We start from the raw sequence: 16,373 nt of genomic DNA, 5'->3' as shown, positions 1-16,373 counted from the left end.
AATTCATCACAATATGTGACCATGCATGTTCATGAATCTGACCTTTTAACTCCCACTTTTGTTCTTTTTCCATGACCCCTCCCCTATCTGGTCTAAGTATAGGGTTCACAGGGGAATTTATGATTTTGTTTAGCATTCAAACATGTGCCTTTTCCTTCATATTTTGGATGAGTCAAGCCCTGTGGTTCCAGTAAGTTCCTACCTAACAAAGGAGAATTTAGCATAAACAGGCACCAAAAGCTTGGGATCTTTCAACGTAACTGAGAACACGAACAAAAGGCTCCCAAAATGATGGATTTTCCTCTGTTGCTCAAAATCCCAATAGGCAAGCATCCATCAGTATTATTTTATGTCAAAAGTCAGGAATGCTAAGCATTTTTAAAACTCTTCATCCCTACTCCACCTGCATAGCAAGGGGATTGCTGACACAGTGCCCAGATACAAAAACTGCAAATGAAAGTCCTCTGATTTCTGCTAGTGCTTATGAAAAATAAACAAAGCACAACCCAACCTGACAGATTCACTAAACAAAATATATAAAGACTGTAATTTCAAGGCATATGTCTCCACAGGGAAGAAACCAAAAATTGAAACAGCACTTTTTTTTCCTCAAGTATTAAAATGGAAAATATATGTCTTTCTGCAGACCCAGACAATGGTTTTAAGCCTGGTTTTATGTAACATCAGCCTCACTGAAAGATCTGTCTGTAGACATATTCCCTATTAATTAGCAATTTAGTGGCCATCTGTGGAAAGGGATAAGCAAATATGTTTTGATTCATTTAAAATGAAGCTGAGGAGTTAATTGCTTTTACTTCCCGTAGTAACACTCATCCTTCTCTCTCTATACTTACACACACATACACTCAATAAAGAAAGTGAGGCAAAATCATGCAGGTCAGTTCACAGATGTGAAGATATTTTGCTTTGCAAAACTATAATTTACCATATGTTCAGGAAAAGCAGCTACACAGTAATATGAAGCATAAGCTTCCACAGAACAGAAATCGTTAAAAGCAGCCACTGGGTACTTCATCTGTATTTTAAAATAATTTGATCTTCCCAAACAGATGTGCACTATTTGAGGTCAAGAATCAAGAGCATTTTTCACCTACCTCCTCCGGTGGAGCTGCCGAAGAGACAAAACATCCCTGGGCTTACGCGTACACCACAGCCCCCCACAAATCTAATTAGGGGCCGCACCTTCTCAGATCAAAAAAACCAACAGCGAAACGCTTTCTCTCTGAAAACTGCAGCCACAATGAGGTCAGTGGGACAGCACGTGCATCGTCGCATTTGAGAGCACAAGAACACCTCGCTGCAGAAGGAGGCCCTGAAGCAGAGACCAGGGCTGCTGAGACAAACCCATGCTTTCTTAGACTTTGCCCCAAGTGTAAACCCAACCAACACAGCCAGCCCCACGGGCTCAATACCCACACACACCGTATTCCCTTCGCAGTATCTGTGCACAGCTAACATGATGTACCCACTCCTCCTACAAGCTACATACATTAAACTTTTTACTGGGTCAACATTTGCACTCAACTCTGCCAAAATTCCCACTGGTCCAGGATAGCTTCACTAACCTATTTCTAAATTTTTAATTAAAAGTTGCCTGGATTGATTATTCACCATAATGAAAGCTTGAAAAAAAGAGAAAATGGAAACGGTCTTACCTACTTTTTCAAACAGTTATCTGATATCACAGCAAAGTACTACTACCAGTGGTCAGTGTGTCTACTAAGAGTTAATACAACACAAATGTAATTCTGCCATGGGATCAGCTTTACAGAGGGAGTAAACAGTGAGAGAAGGGCACTTCAGTGGCTGAGCAGCAGGGCAAACCAAATTTTGTCTTGTGGAAGGTGGAATTACAGACCGTTAACTCCATCTCTCTGGGCATAAGCATACTAAAGGCACATGGAAGGGCACTAGTTAAGAACTGCTTTCAAATACCTCTAATATTCTGAGCCTTTCTGACACAAGCACCCTGTTTGGATGTCACCACAGTCCTGTGCTGACTGTAGCACAAAGTTTTTAGTCAGTCTGCCAGTGGAAAAGACAGCAATGTATGTCTTAAAAATACTTGTTTACACAGCAAGTCCTCCTCAGAAACAGAGGCTCAACAGACAACACTCCCAAGATCAAAGAAAAAAGTATCACTGCTATTCACACCTTTCTTCTTCAGAAACTATTCAAGATACTGAGCCACTAAAGCAAAACAAAACTAGAACCCAGGTTGCTAGAAACAAGGACCTGAAAGCCTTGCAAAGCCACCACACCACCTGGCAATGCACACACCATGACCAGCCTTTCCCAGAGGTACAAGAATTTTGCACAATCAAATCATTGTAGTAAAAATAATTCTGAGCAGGAAGAACTCACACTTCCAAAAGTAAACTCTTCCTTTCCCTTTGCTTGATGCCAACATCTGCACTCCAGGAAAGCAGCTCTTGAGTGCCCCTACCAAACCATGGAGGCACAGCTCAAGGAGCAAACTGAAGTCAAGACCATTGACACCAATAATCAGAGGGAGGGTGCAAATGCAGTGCTGTGGCTCTGAATGGATCCAGGACCCACAGAGCTGTAGCTTCTTAGACAGCCACCAGTGGAAGGCAAGTCCCTGCCATGCACTGCACCCTGACTTTCTGCAGGGTGGCCTCACATACAGCCCATGCAAGAAAGGTGGGGCTTGAAGACATTTTCACACATGTTCACCACCATCTCAATTACCATTTCCAGAAATGTCCGTTTCTTTGAGAAATAAAGATAAGGTAAAAATTTCAAAGGTGATCTTGCAAATGAAATTGTGACTGTAAGCTTAGCTGGCCACAGTATTGTTTAAGCCACTAGTCTTTTGATACAGCACTTACTGGTATTCCAATGAGCAGAGGATAAAACGCACAAAAAGAAATGTTATCATTTTCTTTCTGCTCATCTCAATCAACATTTTTTATGCATAAATTCAGTTTCTTTCTGCCACACTGTCATATGAAGAGTTAGGAACAGGTACAAGTCCAAAACAACCCCATGTACTTTCATGACTTTTTGAAGGCTATGTTTATTCATTATGCATAGGACTAAATAATACTACTGAATCATACTAGCTGTTCTTGTTCTAGCTAGTATCATGGTCATAACAATAAGCCAAAGCTCAGGATATTTCCTATCAAACTGGCACTTTCATCAGGATATATGTTTGGAAGCCTGTTTTGTGTTACACCACTACATTGTCTAATGCACCTTCTCATCAGAAAACTGAAAAATTTTATCCATGGTTTATGAAAATTTCCCTTCTCCTACAGGGGTGTTTTATTAGGATGATGGGACTCTTGGCAGTGGAAAAAGGTACAACAAAATTAACAAATTTTATAACTAAAATATCCCAACCCCTGTGTGATCAAGAATGCTTGTCTTGATACTTTCTCTCACTAACCTTCAGCAGGCTTAACACTGCACATGTAATCTCAGCATGTGACACCACTGTTGCTGTAAAAGCACACATCAGAAGCAAAGATTCACATTTCCACAGCAGGCACTGTGCTGCTAATTGAGTTTCATTAGGTATTTGGTTTTAATTTTCTGCTTAGCAAGGATTGACTTTCTCCTCCTCTGGAGGAAATATCACCATAGAGAAGCTTCTATCTTTTTCCATATAATGACATGTTTTCCCATGTTTTACCATGGACAAAGTAGATTTTTTTCCCCCTTATTTTGGTTCAAATTCCACCCTTATCTAGAAAACCATGACCTAGTTTAACAGTGACCATCATATGGTTCTTAACTCCAAGTAGCTCTCAAGGCTGCATGGAAATGACAATATGGCCAAAAGCTGGACAGCTTGGCAATATGTATCCATTCTAACAAGGATGTGTGAGCCAGAGGTGCCCAAGGAAAGCATCATCCCCCTTGCTTTAGGATACATCTGTATGCTCAGCCCACGGCAGAGCTTGTGATTTCTAGAGTCCCAGTTCTCTCTCCCTTAGATGATGCTCCCAGACCTCCTCCCACACTCTGACCCACTTATCAAATGTATACAGCTCTCAGACACGCAAAGCTTGCCACGTACTAAATGGAGGCAAAAAGGTTGGTGCATTAATTCTTGACAGTTTAGGCTTTAAGCATTATATGGTTTACTTACAAGAGAATATTGAGAGGATATGGACAGAATATTCCTTCCAAAATGACTGAATTTTTGCTAGTCACAACAATACTCCTATTTGTGATTTAAACCTTACCAGTAAAGAAGTGTGTAATACTTATATTGCCACCAAAAATATTTTTAGCTGCATCATATTTAACAGGATTCCAGATGTTCTCATGAACTCAGCATTCATGATATGCCGCTATTTGGTGTTGTGAATGAGAAAGACAGAATCTCTAATACTTACAGCCAATCATCATCATAGCCACAGCAAAGATCTTCTCCCCATCTGTCGTCGGAGCGATGTTCCCAAACCCGACGCTGGTGAGGCTGGTCATTGTAAAATACAGCGAGGAGATGTAGACGGAATCTTTGCTTGGCCCGCCCTCCCACTTCCCAAAGCCTGAGGTGTTGAAGCGGTAGGGAGTCCCTATGGACTCTCCCAGCTGGTAGAGCCAGCTCTCCGTGCGGATGGTGTTGGTGTCCTCGTCGATGACCTCGTAGTCGCCGATGCTGTACCAGATGCAGGCCAGCCAGTGCGCTGCCAGGCCGAACACGCACACCAGCAGCACCAGCACGGCCGCCCCGTACTCAATGTAGTGGTCCAGCTTCCGAGCCACGCGACCCAGCCGGAGGAGCCTGACCACTTTGAGGGAACTGAAGAGGCTGCTGATGCCCTGGAAGGATAAAGCACGGTGACCATTAGAATTTCATGTGGAAGCAACAGTATTCATGACTGTGGTTTCCAAAGAACAAGCTGATCCATAAAAAACAGAGAACCACCAGTTAACAGAGAGACTGTGGAACACAGAAAGCTTAGTGACCCTGTCCAGGCATGAATATATGCACTCCTGCCTTCATCCACTACCATTTTGTGAGTTGCTCTCTGAACTCCCTTCTGAGATTATTTGAAGAGGTTTACCAATACCTTTGTAAAAACTTCAAACAACAGGCTGTCTATTGCACATCCAGCTGTGAACTCCTATGCAACACATCAGATATAATGTCTCAGATATGACACAGATTGCAATATTTAGCTCAGACGTATCAGGAAGTTAAATAAAGAAGGCCAAAAAATACTGGAAGTACCTGGCAATTTGTAGTTTTCCTATTTCCTACAATGCATTTCCCATGACTTCACTTTCCTATAAGAATTCATGCACTGATAATCAGTCCTCTGATATTTCTCATATGGACTACACAAAGCTTAAATATTTCAAATATCTCACTAATCTATATCCTTTTTATGACAGCTTTGGTATCAATGCAGTATTTCTGTGCTGAAAATAATATGGCTCCCATGAAAGAGAATTAGGCCAGCATGGAGGATTTTGTATTGTTAACTTTGATACAGATTAGCACAAGAAGTCAAATTTAAAAACTCAAATGCATTTGGCGCATGAGAAGATCTGAATAGCCTATCATAAAAATCCTTCCTTTTGTTTTTTCTTCTTTCTCTTACCAAGACCGTTTCATACATAGAAGTCTGATTAAAATTTAAGCAGACTGGTTTAATGAGTATTTCTGGAAATGCATAATTGCGTACTTCTGGTCACCAGCTTTTACTGGAAGTTTGTTTATTCCTGCATAAATACAACTTCCTCAGTATCTCAGGCTGCTTCAATGCACTAGAAAAGATGTTTTATTAAATAATTACATAAAGTATATTGACTCATGTTCCCCAGGACTGCAGCAATATATTTTCCCTTTATTTCATGAATTCATCATGATTACATTGACTCATTTTCAGAGACAGATGTAATTTGTTACCTGGGAACACACTATCAATTTCTATTAAGTATCTGGACAAGATCTAATGCAACCAAGGTGCAGGGAGTAAAAAGAAAAAAAATAAAGAAGCAGCCTTCCTTTAAATCAGAGATATTTGCAGAGATCTAGAAGAGAGCAAGTGAACTATTTTTTTCATGAATATCTACGCCAAGCTTTTCAAGTTACTGATGCAAAAATTCCTACACAAAGTAAGTTAATTTCCATTTCCCATTCATTCCATGCCCAGCTTTGTTTTGTAAACACTGGAGCAAAAGCCTCAATGCCAGTTCTGAGAATACAACACAAAAGGCCTTAATTTCCAGGGGAGGGGAAACAGGTATTTCTGAACACTCAGTATGGAGAGGAAAAGCAAAGGGGAAAATGCAAAAAATTATAAGCACATTTTAGAATTGGGTATGCAAGTCCTGGAGTGACAAGCACATTTAGTCTCTGCATTCTAAACATTCTGACATTACAACACAGCCTTCTGGCCTTTTCCCTCAGGACCAATGCCCATCTCTCCCTTTTCTCTCTACAAACTTTAGCAGTGAAACACTAATGCTTTATATTTTGAGAGGTCTCCAGCAATGGTGCGCTTTTAGCTTCAGTCTCACAACCAGGCCTTTTAATCACACAATGCTTCAAAGTCTCCACCCCAACATCCCAGAGAGCAGTTTTAATTTAGTTCAAAAGCAGTGGTGCAAAACCTGTTCTTACAAATTCAACATATCCCTGTGATTAAAAAAAGCCCCAAACAAATGCTGTTTGTCAGTGAGAGTCCTACCAATCCCCCCCCAAAAAAATGGTTTAGGAAGGACCATTATCACCTTAGAATTTGGTTAATTCTTAGTTAAAAATTAAAAATTAAAAATAATAAAAGAGTCAAGGATTAGAAATACCTTGGGAAAGAAAAGAATCACAGAAGAGGAGTTCAAGTAATTGGATATGAAAAATGGGAACATGAATTAAAATACATGAAATCAGATTTTAAAAGTCTAAGGCAAAACACTTTTTTCAAAAGTACTCTTATCCTAATTTCCCTTGTGAAATTCACTAAAAAAAATTGTATTAAAAAAATTAAAATGTGATTGAACTGCTTCATTTGGGAGAAAGTGATTCTACCAAATTCTGATCAGAGATAGAGAGAATTAGGCTTTTTGGACTAAAAGAGCTTGAATATTTACAGAAAATATATACTTGATTTAGTTGCATTGGAAGGATACATTTAATATTCAAATTACTCCTAATACTCACCTGACCGCATTGCCAATGAGATTCTAAAAGTTCAGAAAAAGCTCTATTAAAAAAAACCAATTTATTTTTATTTCAGCTTTAACAGTGTTCTCTCTTTGATTTTCTCAGAGGAAAGGATTTTTCTATTTTAAATGGATCAATATCAAGAGCAAGAACTCCCCAGGGAAATGATTATTCATATAACTCTTAAAAATTTCTAAGTGACAGAATTTCAAATTATTATAAACAACCGAAACTTAATAGACTGTTTAATAGATGATAAAGTAGGGGAAAAACCCCAGGTAGTCCTGCAATACTTTAAATCAGTACTTTTTGGTGCTAGATTTAGCAAGTTATATTTTAATAGATCTGCTGGATTGAAAAATTGACAATTTTAGATTACCACTTTCCGAAATAGAACTGTACTTTTAGATTATTGTCCATTTTAATGCTCTTATCAGCGCAGATTATTTGTATGCTTTTATCATACAGATGGCTCCACAATGTCACGCAAAGGGGCCTGAACTCAATTTACTTTTCTTGATGTGCATCCCACCCTCTTGATCTGCTACTCCTGCCAGTTTGGAGAGGCAGATGAAGAGACATCCAGAGCTCGTTCTGCCCAAACGAAATAGAAAAACCTCAGTTTATAATGAGCTAGAAATGGCACTGCAGGTCCCAAGCAGGCACCCCAGAGGCTCTGCTCTAAAGGATCACCATAAGCAATGTCTGTGTGGCAGCCAGGCAAAGGGCAAGGCTAAGTAATATTCCATGGAGTTCTACCTGTGTCTGATTTACCCCGACACAGGTGCAGCTATTGGTACTCTATCCAACAGAAAACATCCCTTGAGGCTATGCAAAAAAAAAAACCAAAAAAAACCTGTTATATGATCAGAATAGACACATAGTACATTTTTACTGTATTTTGTTACAGAGAGAACTTGCGTGCAGCACTTACTTCAATATGCAGCACTTGGCCAAGTATGTCGGAAAATGCTGAATTTCACACACACTTATTTTCAAATGGTTTGAAGCAACTGAATGAGACTAAAAAAATTCTACTGCTGATACCTGTATATAGATGTTGATAAATATTTCATAGGTTGGCAGGTTTACTGTCATTGCCAGTGATGGCTGCTGCATAAAAAAGGAAGGAAGTGCAGTCAATTCCCTCCAAACTAAAGGGCAAGCTCAAGGCACTGAGACACTGAAGAAATAACTCCATAGCCACTGACTGAGCAGACTTGAATGTCAAAAGCCCTTAAAATCACAAACACAGCCACTCCCCCTCACTCTCCTTCTACACATTCTTTGCAGAGTAGAACTGTACCCCAAACAGCAGAAAAACAGACCAGCCTCAGTCCTAGGGGAAAGCAGTACCCATATTTTATATTCAAAGAGAATGCTTCATAAGTTTGTCCATGAAATACTGCCAAAAGTAAATTTCCATGTATAATTTGTCATTAATTAGACCTACTCACTACATACTGTGCACATTTACAGGGGTTTCTTCTGTATTTCCTTGTTTTCTGCAAGATCTAATCTACTGTGAGTGCACCCCTGGTAACTCAGCCCTCTAAGTAGCCTTCTTTCCAAACATAAGATCCAGGACATCCATGTTTTGGCTCTACCTCTCAATCAGACAACATAAGATTTGTGTTATTACTTCCACACCCAGAAAAAGAGACAGAGACACTGTGAAGTCTTTTTGAAGACACAAGGGCTGTAAGCAGAGCCACTGTTGTTACTTGTGTCATTGTGGTCCCCAAGAACAGTAACAGTGGACACGACAGTGAGAGATGCTGTACAGATAAAAACAGTTGCTGCTGTTCATTTGCCATGCAAAATGAAATTCAACTCAATTCATTGGCTAATAAAAGTCCACCTAGAAAAAAATCAAAATAAAAATTGTTTACGGAACAGCCATAAAAAGTAACTGAGACCACCCCACCTGCCCCCCTCCCCCCAAAAAAGTGAGAAATAATTAAATTTCCATTCCAAACAAGGTGTAGGATGAACAACTTCCGAAAATAACTAAAATGCTACATTCACCCCACCTCCTACAGCTGCAGTAGCACAAGTACTTTAGTAATAGATTCAATCTACATGACAGTATTCACTTTTTAGGCCATTATTCACTTTTTACATGTACAGAAAGAAAATGCACTTAACCCAAGCATTAAGATTTTTTTCTAGGCTCAAAGGAAGGATAATTTACTTCCTACTTACTATCTATTTTTAAAAAGAGAAATATTCCGTATTGGCACAAATCTTTCCTAAGTTTTCCAGCACTTTTCTCTCATATGGAACTGCTAAAGTTCAGGCTTCATCTCAATTAAAGGGAGATGCAGGAAACTAAAAGCTAACCATTAAAAGAAGGAGAATGAAACAGACAAAAAAAAATTTATTTATTCCAAAAGGAGAGGCAATGAACCAAGTTTATCACTACTGTGAGGTGAGAGCTATAGAAAGCACTGCCTTCTTTCTTGACACTTTATTTGAAGTCTGCCATGCCACAGCCTGGCTCTGCCTATCTGAAGTAACCTGGCAGCCCTGTCAGGTCATCATTAGGACTACACATTTCCGTCACTTGCCTCCTCTGATTTTCTTAATTAGGTCTGAGAACACGACCTTTCCTACACATTGCCATATTTAGCAACCAAGAGATGAGATAACGTTATGTGCACAGGTCAAAATCAATATCTAAGCCCTCTGGATACTGCTGTGGTTTTCAGCACTGAAGAAAACATCTCCAGACTCTTAAAGCTTATTTTAGTCAGACATCTGTGAACTTGGTTAGAATTTGGGGAGAAACAGCGATAATTCATGTATAAGAGCACAGGGTGTGGGAAGAGATGGGAAGGCTGATTTTTCATTTGTAAAACTATGTCCATGCTTGTCTTACATGCATACATGCACACTCAGAAAAACAACAAAACCAGGAAACAAACAAGCTCTGTTTTCTTTCCACTTTGAGAGAAAGAACAAGAATAAAGACAACACATAAGTGACCTAAAGAAATCCCACTTTCTGCAGTAGCAAATAAAAAATTAACCCCAATAGACAACAATCTGCTTCCCAATGCTTCTGATTCAAAGCAACAGCCAGTTCCAGAAGCTTTTACTAATCTCAAAGAGGCAAAACACCCAAAAAGGATTTACTGTTACTGGCATCTAATACCTCTCCATCTTTCCAATTCTAATCCCATCCCTAATACGAAATAGACTACAGAGCAACCACTTAGCTACTCAAAAAAATACCCTTTGTCATCTCATCTGACTCTCTGCCTCAAATCGATACAAGTATGCTGAATGGGGGGAAAAGAGGAGAGTAACTGATCCCTGTGTCTGGAACATGCTTCCCTTTATACGCAGTGTAAGTCTCCCTCTAACAGCAGCTTTTTGAAATAATTCAGAATCTAATATATTCAGTTAGCTCTCCTTCTTGGACAAAGGCTATCACCATACATTATCACTGAAAATGTAATTCAGCGTTTTAATTCATTTAGCCTGATACAGATTGAATAGCTTATGTAGACTACTATTCTCTCTTTAACAGAATGATAAATCATGTCAGGCCTTTCAAAGCTATGAAGAAGTAGCTCTGAAATCCAGTAACACCCTTACTTATCTGTGACTTAGCGGAAAGACTAATCTGAACATTCGGAGTGCAGAAGAAGAGGAGTCAATTGGCATCATAAAGCCTCAGTAGAACCTACAGAGTGGGGCTACACCAGGCAGGGACATGGCAACACATCCTAATCTGGAATTCTCCTTTGGAAGGGGCTATCCATCAGCAGAAGAGCAGAGAGTCTCTGAGCCACCAAGGTGTACCAGCCTGGGCAAGACCAAGGAAGGTAGCAGAATTAAAATAAAGTCAGCACCTTAAGCAGAGGAGAGAATTTAACCCTGAATGTCTTCCAAGGCATAAGAGCTCTGCAGTGCCTATATACAGCATCAACACAACTTGGAAAACTGAGGATTTAGGGGGAAAAGACAGCCTGCCCCTTCATAGGGCAGCATAAAAAAGGCATGTGATGGGTAGCATGGAGTTTGGGTTTTTAAGGAAGGAAGATAGAAAAACTCATATTTGATTGGAAAAAAAATCGAGGGTGAGGAGATGTGGCACAAAGCAGACAGAGAAGAGAGACAGCCTCACTCGAATCCCCAGGAGACTCGGAACAGCAAGTGCTTCTTTTCCCTACCTGGTTTACATCCTGCTGTGCACTTTACCCCAGGAATCTGCTGTACACCATTTGCATTTCCCCAAAATACTCCTTCCACCTACCTGTCTGCTAAGGAATAATTCCTGCCTGGCAGAGCCCCCTGGGGCCATGCTGCAGAACAGAGGCACTGCCAGAAGTCAGACAAGCAGCCCTCCTCCTCCACCACTGCTTTTCCTTTCCATTGCACACCCCTTCTTACACAGTTCAAGGCCCCAAAGCTCCTTCTGAAGCTCCAAATACCACCTAGGAGCCATACCAAGAACCTTCCTAGCCATGCTCCGAGGGTTTCTGGCAGGTTACAGCCCTCAGCACACACCTCTCACGGGCTTTGTCCTGTTTCTCAGGGGCTTCTTACACAGGGACACCCAGCCAAGCAGACCTCCTTCATCATCACACCCCCAATCCAAGGCGCCTGTTCCAGCCCTCACCCTGCCCCACTCAGGGACAATAACCCAACTGCTTGATCCTTCCCCAGAAGCCCCAGTAGATGTCACCCAGTCCACAGGGTCTCACTAATCCCTCCTCATCTACTTTTCATCTCATCCAAGAACCACAATTCGCCAACATTTCCTCTCTGCCTGGATCACACTCCGTGATACACAGCTGGGGTTTTTTGTTAAAGACATTACATAAAAAGTAGGTTATGACTACTTTAAAATTGCAATTAGCCATAGAAAATTATTCATTCATTACTAGATTTAGCAATAGACTCACATGCAAAATACAGCACTGCCTCATTGGACAGATTCTAGTAAGAGTGGTGAACTAGTGTTTCAAATAGATTTCATATTACTCAGCTGTTTACAGTTTTTAAATTCTTTTAAAAATTATATTTTCCAGTTTGCAAAATTCGTCTAACCCAAGATCTTTCTTTATGGGTCCCAGTTTATTCCATAAAACTGTAAATATGATAATTTATTCCCTTGCCCCTCATTGCATGCAATGGCAAAAGAAAGGGGAAGTTGCATGCTTTCCAGTGTAGCTACTTCAGTCATTCCTAGATAGCTGATTTGTATTAGCATGAGAGATGATTCCACTAACAAGGTTTAAATTAATCTATTGCAAAAGTACTGCCTCAGAGAGTTGCCAACAATTTGACCAGCAACACATTCATTTTTTCCTCTCTCAACTCACTGTTTACTTTCCAGCTACGCCACACTCACTTAGCACTAATTATCTTAATTTACTTCTATTATTTCTGCATTGTATTTTTTTCTGAAACTTTTTTGATCATCATAAATTTTGGCCTTTCAAAGCTGTATATCTTCTTTGCCTGCACGCTCGCTTCTCTCCTATCCATTCACTTAAGTGAGCACTAGATCATTTATATTGAATACATCTTTCCTGATGATCTTTTACTATGCATTTATTTCTCTTCTACTTCAACTAATAGAGTGATATATGGTTCTCAATTTGGCATCAGCCAACAATTGATCACAGCATTCTGTTCAAACACATATAGCAATTACTACTACAAACTCCCTATTTCAGAGATTTATATGGTGGTGACATGACTGGATTCCACCCCTACCATGAGATTTCACAACAGCATCACATGTAATAAGTCAAATTTTTTCCAATATAAATTATATCTTATGGCATTATGGATGAAAACCACAGTATAAAATTGCTCAAGATGACACTGCAAAAATATGCTTTGGAATTCAAAGTCTTAAATTGCACTGTTCTTGGCAAAAATTGTGGAATTTTCTTTAAGCCTGGTTTTTGTTAAATTTACTGACTGATGTCTGAACACAAAAAGATAACATTATCCCCCAAAGTAGGTGGTATTTCCTTAAGTGAGGAATAATACTAATTACTGTAAGGAATTACTGACAAATGCTATTTTGATCACTCGAATTTGAAAGAGACTAACACCACATGTTTTAAGGGCTGTTTAAATTTTAGACCAATCTTTTCTTTTCTTACTCAGACTAAATTACAGGATGATGTATTCTCTTAACAATAGAAAGCTCGAGCCTAACATTAAGTTGATTCATCAATCAGTGGTATATTTTCTTCTGTTGAAATTCCGTGGCAGGTCAAGAAAATAATTAGTATTTAACTGTATAATTTGCTTCCAATATATAAAAGCCAGGAGAAACATCCATAACTTTACTTTCATTTGGGTAACAACAGAAATTTCTCTACAGCTATTCATTTCTTCATTTGTTGAATCCTGCTCATGTCTGAATATGAAATGCTGTACTGTCTCTTTGAGCACAGCACTTGAGATCAGTCTCTTATTTAATTATATGGCCTTGAACAAAGACATTAATGTTTTTTCTTTCCTCTTCCATCTGTAGAAAGTGGCTATTCATACTTGAGTGCCTCTTGAATTAATTGTAGTTATTAATAGTTGTATTGATTAATAGTTAATGAATTCAAATTATTTTTGTGGACAAAAATATTCTCAACCATGTGGAGAGGAAACTGGAATTTCAATTATATTGAAAAATGTGAATTGAAAATATACTAATGTTCCAAACTGCAACAAACCCAAAGAATTTTGAAATTGTCTAAAAACCACAGAAGTCACACTCAATTTTGTTTCAAGAAAATATTTTCTATTATAACTTATAATGGAATAATGAAGTAAATTGCAAAACAAAAAAAGTTACTTCAAAATAGAAAAAAAACCCAATACCAGAATTTTTTCAATTGAGTATCTGCTTGCCAAAAATACTGATCAACTCTAGTTTCACCTATTGCAATTAGTGGATCATTTTAAGGATGACAAAAATGGTTTCACTATTAATCTAGAGCTAAGTGATGGGCCAGTCACAAAACTGCCCAGAGCAAAACAACCCCTCAATACCCTATTAGACAGTTTTTTACTTCTTCAGTGCTGCAGGTCCTGTGTCCCTTGCAAATCAATTACCATTACGGTAATTACAGCATTCTTAAAACAAATTGACTTGTCAAGTTAGTTCTTCCATGACATCCTCAGAGTCTTCAGTGGCTTTTTTTTTTTTAACAGAGAATGACAGCAGACAGCAAAATAAGCAAGCTTCCACCTGGCCCAGTCTTCCTTCATTATGGGGACTGCAACAAAACCAGGATTCTATTCGCTCCTGTTTAAAATCATGTATGGAAAACATCAGACCAGGAAAACAGCAATTTATTCTTCATCTCATTTTATCACCGCTGTTGACACTGGGTATCATTTAATCTCTGGCAATTTTTTAAAGAAAATTCACATTAAGTCTTCCAAAAAAAAAAAAAAAAAAAAAAAAAAAACAAACCAAAAAAAAAAAAAAACCTCCCTGCAGCAGCCATGGCCACTGACTGACTCCAGTGCCATGGCTCCAAGGGAATTCCCTCTAGCAAAATTAAAGTGACACACAGATAACAGTTCGGTTTGGTTACTTGCATGTTAGCAGGGCAGCCTTGCACCTGACTGAATCCAGCTGTGAAGTTCTATAGTGTATAATCCAGGGCAAGAGAGAGGTAAAATTTAAACTAGCAAGAAAGGAAGGGAGTTGACCCACAAGGGAATGCTCTACACAACAGAAAAAAAAAGATACAAAGCAAAGATTTCTACTTTCAAGATTCCCTGAATGTGGCTTCTATTTTTTTTCTTCTTTAATAAAAGGTTATCTTTCCCTCTACAGGCAGTTCTTGAAACAGTGATCAGCACATACTGCCCCAAACCCTCTCCTGATACGCACTGTGTTATTCTGCTGGCATTGCTGGCAAAACCCCTCAGGTCCCATAAAAACCAGCCATGGGCCCTTAATAGAAGCATGGCAATTTACACCAGTGGAAACTCTGCTCTAATGATTCTACGATGATTTATACCAGCCAAATGTCAGAACCCACTATGGGAAATGGGAATGAACAGTCTTGAAAGGACAGAAATCTCGATTTCTTTTTTTTCCTTGGGCACAATAGTAGAATAACTAAAACTAACACTGTTATACTGATTAAGGAGACTGTTGAAGAGCCATGGGAAAATTGAAGTACCAATCAGCTTCTCATTGCTACAAGGCAACACTGAGATGGAGAACCTGGAGAAATTCAAACTCACACAAGAATTTCTCTGCAGAATTGCTACCATGAGTCCAAAATCATCTGTGCTCAGTTTGAGGGCTGTCACAGCCACTGGTACAGACATTTTCCTCGGGGATGTTCTGTAGGTCACATCACCAGTCTAAAGTTAAAAAGTGTTCCTTCAGCAAAATCTTCCCCAGCTTGCCTCTATCTGCCATGGGCAGGAAAATCTTCCTTCCTGTGTTTTGGGGCTTTTTTTGTCTCTTGCTTCGTTAATTTTTATATTTTATTTATTATTTTTACCCTTTCATCTAAATGTCAGAAACTGACATATGGCTAGTCCTTCCATTGGTCTATCAGTGTCATGGCAAAGTAATATGTGAAAGCCCTGCAGAATAATCTGCAGTCTGGGTCTTTCATATGACAAACAAATATTTAAGGACAGGTCTCACAAGGCTTTTTTGCTTGATCTAATTTGTGTTATTTCAGTCTGTAGCTTGATATAAAATGAAAACTTCTCTAGGGAATTAAATATCAAATATCATCTAATTTTTTTCACTGCATTTAATAGTTTGCCTACCTAATGACTTGTCCCCAAGTCGTTGAGAAAACCACTTTAAATTTTATTAAAAAATAGTGAAATTTTTAAAAAGTAATGGGGTTTGGTTTTGCCTATGTTCCACTTGGCATAGTTTTCTTTTGATAGCTAGGCTGTCCTTTGTAACATGGGCATATTTTAAAGGAAGTCATAACATTTAAATTTTACAGGCTAAAATTTAAATACTGATTACGTAGGTATGCAAATCCCTCTCCTTCTCTGGAGATACTCAAACCCACGTGTGCCATTTGCTCTGGGTGAATCTGCTTTAGCCACTGGGTTGGACTAGATGACCTCCAGAGATCCCCTCCAAGCCCAGCCAGCCTGTGATTCTGTGATTCTGGATCTTACAGCTCTAGCATGTGTCACAGATAAACTCAAACATGCAGTTAGTTGATGATTTTATAATG

General features: G+C 39.1%; 1 protein-coding gene across 1 annotated transcript in view; it reads right to left on the bottom strand.

The window, feature by feature from the left end:
* KCNH1 (potassium voltage-gated channel subfamily H member 1) overlaps positions 1–16,373 on the bottom strand; it is a gene marked incomplete at both ends in the record, with an annotated part of 171,378 nt that overhangs the window by 116,842 nt on the left and 38,163 nt on the right. The window contains one exon of the mRNA XM_082302551.1: positions 4,392–4,821. Coding sequence (XP_082158677.1) covers positions 4,392–4,821 — 430 coding nt within the window. The remainder of the gene's footprint in view (positions 1–4,391; positions 4,822–16,373) is intronic.

This window comes from Coloeus monedula, assembly GCF_965178545.1.
Source record: "Coloeus monedula genome assembly, chromosome: 2".
In the NCBI taxonomy this organism is placed as follows: domain Eukaryota; kingdom Metazoa; phylum Chordata; class Aves; order Passeriformes; family Corvidae; genus Coloeus; species Coloeus monedula.
Note: the sequence above shows the minus strand (reverse complement) of the source record. Positions and strands in the feature narration are given on the sequence as shown.